This window comes from Neofelis nebulosa, chromosome 12 (assembly GCF_028018385.1).
Source record: "Neofelis nebulosa isolate mNeoNeb1 chromosome 12, mNeoNeb1.pri, whole genome shotgun sequence".
Classification (NCBI taxonomy): domain Eukaryota; kingdom Metazoa; phylum Chordata; class Mammalia; order Carnivora; family Felidae; genus Neofelis; species Neofelis nebulosa.
In genome coordinates, this window is record NC_080793.1 from 11188718 (window position 1) to 11195944 (window position 7227).

The following is a 7227-nucleotide window of genomic DNA, read 5'->3' on the forward strand; positions in this document are numbered from 1 at the left end:
CAGATATCTACAAAGTATGTTAGCACACTGAATGCTCTGTGAAGTCCTCCAATAAAGAAACCTGTATACCTTTATGAACCCTGAATTTCTCAAATTTACTTGCCCCTGTGATTACCCCCCTCCTTTTCTTTCCAGTACTTTTACTCACCCATTATACTATTCGGAAGAACAGTGCTTTTTGGAATGCTAGTTAGAGAATCTAACAGGGAAAAAAAAAAAAAAAAAAAAAAAAACAACCAGAATATGTTTCTCATGGTATTTTAGCTCTAAGAGAACATCTAGGAATACCTTTCAGTTTCAGATTCTTCATCTATAAAATAGGGATAAAAAGTTCCAGCTGTCACATGGAAATATTGTGAGCATTAGATAAGGCATTTAAACACCTAGTGCAGAGCAAGTAAATGGTAGCAATGATTATAGCTTGCACCATTACTAGACTCTCTAGGGCACCAGAATGGGTCTGAGTATCAGGATGTTAACACAGTTTGTCTGATACTCCTGGCACTTTTCTTGCTCCAATCACTCAAAAGGGCAATAAACATTCTCTCAGGGTGCCTGGGTAGTTCAGTCAGTTAAGCATCCGACTCTTGGTTTTGGCTCAGGTCATGATCTCACAGTTTGTGAGTTCGAGCCCCACATCAGGCCCTGCGCTGATGGCAAGGAGCCTGCTTGGGATTCTCTCTCCCTCCCTCTCTGCCCCTCCCCTGCTTGTTCGCTCTCTCTCTCTCTCTCTCTCTCTCTGTCTGTCTCAAAATAAATAAACTTTAAAAAAAAAAAAAAAAAAAGGCAACATTCTCCCTTTACCAGCCTGAGAGGAAGGAGGCAGCTACACTTTCCCACTGCAGCCACTTGCTAACTCTTCTTTTCCCACCTTGTTACCAGGAAAGATGGTGAATGTACCCCTGGAGCAGCTGCCTCTCCTCTTTAAGGTGGTACTGCATTCCTGCAAGACAAGTGTGGGCAAGGAATGACCTGTTCCCAGCGCCCCTCCTCGGGCCAACTGCAACGCCTTGGGTGGGCAGGACAGGCTCCAGAAGAAAGAGCCAGAGAGACCAAGGTGGAGGCTGTGGAGCAGTGTTTCCGGTCGCCTCCATAGCAAGAAGAGTTTTTGTTTGTTTGTCTGTTTTTTTAACCTCATTTTTCTATATATTTATTTCACGACAGAGTTGAATGTATGGCCTTCAACATGATGCACATGCTTTTGTGTAAATGCAGCCGATGCATTTCCTTGCAGTTTACAGAATGTGAAGATGTTTAATGTTATAGTGTTGTCATTGTTTAGAGATAGTTCTTTTGTATTTTGAGGGAGAGGGTGGGATGGGGCTGAGATGAATATTTCCATAATGTTGACAAAGACGACTACCTCAGTGGGAAGGGAGGGATGTGACCATCCCTACTTTTTCCACATGTTCTCAGCAGACTCCTACATTAGTCTGTCAGAGAGCGAACTGCCTTTTTCTAGCTACCGAATTGCCAGGTAAAAGTAAAAGAGCACATCATAAAGGGGCAAAGTGGCGTTGGGAGGTTTATCAAGCAAAGTGGGGAAGACACTGGGAACAGGACAGGAGATAAGGATTTAGCCATCTCTTTTCTTTGGAAAGCATGACAGTTGAGGGGGAAGGGCACAGTGACCAAATCTAAGTTAGGTGTCCTCCCTCCATACAAGTCCTCGGGGAGAAGGGTTTCTGTTCTCACACCATGCTGTGGGCTCCTCCCGCCCCCACCGTCTGAACCGCCACCGTCAGTTTCTGCCACTGTCAACTTTTCATCCACACAAGTCCCTGGCAGTAAGTTAATTCTTGGGACTTGTCTACCAGCTCCCTAGGGGTCACAGCTACTTAGTTTCTTTACCTGGATCTACCAAGGTCCACTTTCCTCAGACTCCTGTCTGTCTCTTATAAATTTGGCTTCCTATTGGCCCTTTGAAAAAAACTGAACAAAATGTCATGCTCTGAATCCTGGTGCCCACTGCTAATTTATTCTCCTTTCACCTTGCTTTCTTCAAAGGGTAGTGGGACAAAGGCCAGACTGCCAGAAGAATAATCTTCCTTTCCCTGTTCCTCCCCTCACCCCATCTCGTCCCACCCTCAGGACTGAATCCCAAACCTGCAGTCTTTCATACAGTGGGAAGGACCATCCCCCCATCTGCTGAACAGAATTTTTGCCTCTTCATTCTACTCCCAAGTTCTCCTAATCTCTCCAAAGTGAGACCAGGTTTCCTTAGAAAGCCCAAGGATCAGAGTGGCCCAGCTGCCTGTTAGACTATCAGTGGCCTGGCTGACCAAGGCCTAGAGGGCTGGAGTCCAAAGCACCTGGAAGGGAAGTGGCAGGGGGTGGGGTGAGGCTTGAAACTACCTCATGTTCCTCAGGGTCCGGCTACCCTCTCTGCAGATATGGCCTGGACCTCCTAGTCTTTCACTACCTGCCCCTACCTAGTCCTGGGAAACGTTCCTTACCCTCTTGGCTTTGGCCAGCGGCCATACCATGTCTGTCTTAGAGTTCTTTCAGGTGCTTTTCCTTTCTTTGCCTTACTAGAGCAGTTGTCTCTGCCTATACCCAGGTGCCTCCCACAGCCAGTGCAGCAGACAGACCACTTAACTGGGTGCCTCCCTGGGTGGGCTTGAGGGGCCCACAGCATTTTGTTTTTCCTGTTTACTCAAAGGTCTTTTGCTCTCTTCCCAACCCGGCCTTGCAAACTTGCCCAGTCAGCCACCACATCATGTGCATACCAGGTAGTCCGTGTCAGATTGTAATCTTTTCTTCCCAGTGAAATGTTACGGGTACCGGCAGAATGATGACTTTGTCCCTTGATGGATCTAAAACTCAGAGCATTTATTATTCCTTAATGCCATTTCTCCAGCTGCTCTGAAAGAGAAAAGAGACATGTTCCTCAGGAAAAGCTCCAACCAGAATGTTTTTCACTAGTTGATGGGAAGTGTTTTGTGTGTGTATCTGTTTGTTTCTGAGTTCACAATATTTTTGTTTCCCTGAATTTTTTTATTTAACCAACTAGATCACATTCTTTGGCTACAGGTCAGACTCCAAGCTGCTTTCCTCAAGGTAGGGGAGGAAACATATATCAGAGTCCCCTTCTCCAAGACTGCTCCTGTGTGCAGTATCTTTCTTTGCTCTAGACCTCCATGTGTCAAATTACTTTTTGAAATTGCTTTTCTCTTAAATTAAGCATTTTACCGGTTGTGTTGGATATCAAAGGAAATTGCTCCCTGACAAGGCAAGAGCATGTCTCTCCAATAACGCAGCGTTAAACAGAGCAAGTTGTTAATTTGTGGAGTGGGGGAAAGCTTCTGCAAGTTGCCATTGTACAAATCCATTTTTACAAATGTTTGCAGCAGATTCCACAGAACAAAGAGCCCATTCATTGCCAAGAGCCCTGCAGAATTTCTGAGCCAAGTGGCCGTGTGTTCCAAGCCGGAGCCTGACCTGTGGACAGCCTTTAATGTCTTCTGCACCCAGTCCTTTTATGACGTGGGCTTTTTTTTAAACAGGGTAAAGTGAATGTGTTGCATTGCAAACTCAGGTATTAGGAGGAGAAGGTAGGAGTGTAGCTAGCAGCGTGGAGACATTAGGTCAGCCACTAGATGTATTTGTGAATTTGGTTTGAAGGACACAGAGAAAGGTTGGAGGGGGAGGTTTGGTGTGTTTGTTTTTTGCCTTTCTTCCCATAATGTTTGGTTAACAAGGTAGCCTTTTTGCTAGTGGAAGAAGAAAAAAGTTGTGCATGTTGTCTCTAATTCCCTTCTCTTCTGTCCTCTCTCTGATCCCCTGCTACCAACAGCGCTCACTTTGAGTGAGAGTTTTTCCACCATAAAATTATAACCCTGAAAGCTGTGGTAAAGCTGTGTGCACTGCATTGAAACACACAGGCTTTTCCTTTCCTTTCCCATTAAGTGTTTTCTCGACCCAAGATAAAAGTTTGGAATCTTGGAACTTCACCTACAACTCATGCTCTCTGGCTCCTTTGTAGAATTTTGGAATTTTTCACAAGGTTCAGTGGTCTCGCCCTTAGTCTGGAGAAACTCCCCAGAACCTGTCTCTAAGCACTCCACCTGGCTCAGAGAACACCGGCCCCATGTCTGCCCCGTAAGTGAGGTGAGCGAGCCTCCAGGGATAGAAGGCAGCACGCAGGAACCTCCCTGTCCTGTTCTCCAGAACCAGAGGATGCATCAAGGGAATCTCAGGGTCTCTAAGGCATTGCTGACAGTCACCCACCCCACACAGACTTGCTTCTCACTTGCCACCCCATTTCAGGGATGTGAGTACCTGCCATGGCCAATACGTTACCAGGTCCTTAAAACCCTGGGCTCTCTGAGTTAGCTACCTTGTTCTGCTCCCCATTTCCTAACTTTGTTTGTTCTTGATTTCTAATCAAGGAATGGGACAGATGGAGACAGATGAACAAACACACTGGGCAGCACCTAAGCCATGTCCAAGGTTGGCCGAAGTAAGGGGACCCTGGCCTCTCAGTAGGGCAGGAAGTTGAGCAGTTGTTCCAAGTCTTGAGCTCTGGGCCCCTGGTTTATATGCCTTTTTCCTTGTTGCTTTTTAAAATTTTGCAATTATTTTAAGAAATCCAGGCTTTCAGACCAGCTCTTTTATTAAACTTTTCTTTATTGATTTTTTAAAACAAAAAACAAAACTAAAAAAAACAAAAAAAAACAAAACAAAAAAAACCACCCACACTATTCTTACTTTCCCCAACTTGATCCATGAGAATCTCCTACACTCCCCCCTGCCTTTGCAGTTAATCATTCCTCCCTTTTTCCTCAGCTTGAAGCATCTATGTCCAGTGTCTGTGAAATGATGTTTTATCTGTGTCTCAGGATGAGAAACGGCAATCATTCCACCAGGTGCTGGAAACTGATTAGCCTCGAGGCAAGGGTTTCTAGGGCCACAGCTCAGGGATGTGTATTTAATTACAGGGTCCCCAGAAACCCCTCTCTTGGCTGCCACAAGCAGCAGCTTCTTTTTTTGGGCTTGAGAGCTAGGCCTGGACTGTTTCCTCAGAAGCAGGAGCCCTAGAGAACATGTGGAGTCTGGGAGCAAGCTGGGGCTTCCTTCTCAGCTAGACCTGGGCTACCTTGAACTTGAAGACTTCTGGCTGTCCTGCAACATGAGCCACGGTGGCTCTGCCTCGGTATACCAGCTCATAAAAATGCCTGGTCCCTCTGCCCAATCCAGCTCCCGTCTGGCCTCCCTCCTCTGGGCCTGCAGCCCTAAATGAAGCACAGCCTGCTCAAGAATCAATTGCAGGCTCAAAGGGAAGCTGTGAGGTAGGCCAGGGTTTGCTCCAAGCCCAAGAAGAAAGTTGTGTTACTGGTGGAGGCTGGTCTTCTAAATCCTGGAGCCAGCCCTGCCAGCCAAAGGATCATTTTTGCCCTTTGGTGACCTTTTTTTTTTTTTTTTTTTTTCTTTCTCTGAAATGTCTTATAATAGGTAAGAATGTTGACTCAAATTTCCATGAAAAAGAAAAAAATAAAACTACCTCTTGAATGACATCCTGATCGATTTCTCCCTGAGGAATCCTGTGGGAAAAAAATACTGCAGCTCCCTCTCTGTTTACATGTTTCTGTCAGGAAAGAAGCCCTGCCTGCCCTGGGGTGTTGGTGTTTTTGTCCGTGTTGCCATCCCAGGCTTGCGATAGGGGCTTGTGGCTGCATTGCAATGTCTGGGCCACGTCTGGGGAGTCCCAGCCACCTGCCCAGCCATGGACTAGCCACCCCCTCCGCTGCAGAGATCACCATTTCCTTCCTGTGATCCAAGGCACAGGGAGCACCACCTCCCACAACCCCACCGTCAGGTGCTGTAGTGGCACACACATCAGTGAACGTGTCCCTCAGCTACCTACCGTTGGCCCACTTGCACCCACAGTCCTGTGTAGGAATCGCATAAATGGGATGTCTCTGAGCCCTTGTCCCCAAAGGGCCGGCCAAGGGCTACCCAGGCCCTCTGCTACCTCCCACCCTGCCAGCTGGCAAGGGATGGGCCCTTTTCTGTGAATTGACTACCTGTGGAAATGTGACCAATTAGTGTGAAATGCATGTTTAGCAAATGTTAGGTACTGTATTTGAACCAATAAATGTGAATCCTTCTGCACGTGGCATCTGTCTGTGAAGCCTGTCTGGGGTTGTGGGGAGGGATGGTGGGGTGTCCAGAGGAGCTGGCTGGGGCCTTCAGACCCGTTGCTCCTGCTTGTAGCAGACACCCTCCCCACTCGGTTCCTGTTGCTGAGGGTCTGGCAGAGGGATAACTGAGAGCTGCTTGAGTCAGTGGCCCAGTACTGAGTAAGGTGTCTGCTCTGTGTGCCAGGCGCTACGCTGGGACTTTTCACAAACCTGAACCTCCTTGAGCTCCAAGGATTATTACGTCTGTTTTATTGAAGTGAGGTGAAGGGACTCATTCAAAGTCATGCAGTCAGAAGGTGGCACAACTAGAGGAACGAAGTCTGGTGGGGGAAGCAAACACAGACCTTTGCGGTACAGTGGGATCCAGTTGTGATGAAGGACATACGTGAGGTTGAAAGGGTGTAGAGGAGGGAGTGGCTTGTTCTACTCAGGAAGTGCTTCACAGAGGAGTGTTGAAGGCAGGTCTTGAAGAAAGGCACCGGACAGAAAGGAAGCTAGACCAGGTAGAGGTGAGAGAGATCAACATCTTTGAAGGCCCACCCAGCTTTGAATCAGAAACACGCAAGATTTGGGTATAACAAGGGATTGCCGTGGCAGGAATGGTGGCAGATGGAAGGGATTAGCAAGAGTTGAGGCTGGAGAAGCCCTTGGGAGCCTTGAATGCCACATTCAGGAGTTTAGGAAGGAAAGCCATCTGCCACGTCTCTGAAAGACAGCTGTATCTCAGTGTAGCAGTCTGCTGGCGGTACCTTGCCTATTATGACACCACGGTCCAGCCTATTAACATCTGTCTTTCCAGTAAATAGATGAGGTTTTCTAGAGCTGAGAAAGTGGAGGCTCTAAGGGGTCAAGGATTGTGCCCAAAGTCACACAGGAAGTGTCAAGACTTGTACCCAGAGATGTCCAACTTGAGAGCCCAACTGTCCTGTAATCCTGCTGTTCATTTGATCAGAGAAGTGTCAGAATTGGGGTTGTGGGTTATATGAAGACAGGAAAGATGAAGGTTCCTCGGTTTGAAACCATAGAGGCTGAGGAGAGTCTGATCAAAATCTATTAAATCCCCATGTGTAAAATGAGGGGAAGC

At 47.2% G+C, this 7227-nt stretch overlaps 1 protein-coding gene across 4 annotated transcripts in view; it reads left to right on the top strand.

The window, feature by feature from the left end:
* Nucleotides 1-6119, top strand: part of NR6A1 (nuclear receptor subfamily 6 group A member 1) — a 234421-nt gene extending 228302 nt beyond the window's left edge. For all 4 annotated transcript variants that reach the window (XM_058694158.1, XM_058694161.1, XM_058694159.1 and 1 more), the window contains one exon: nucleotides 883-6119. In XM_058694158.1, the coding sequence (XP_058550141.1) occupies nucleotides 883-971 (89 nt within the window). In that variant the 3' untranslated portion in view covers nucleotides 972-6119. The remainder of the gene's footprint in view (nucleotides 1-882) is intronic.
* Nucleotides 6120-7227: the final 1108 nt, after the last annotated feature.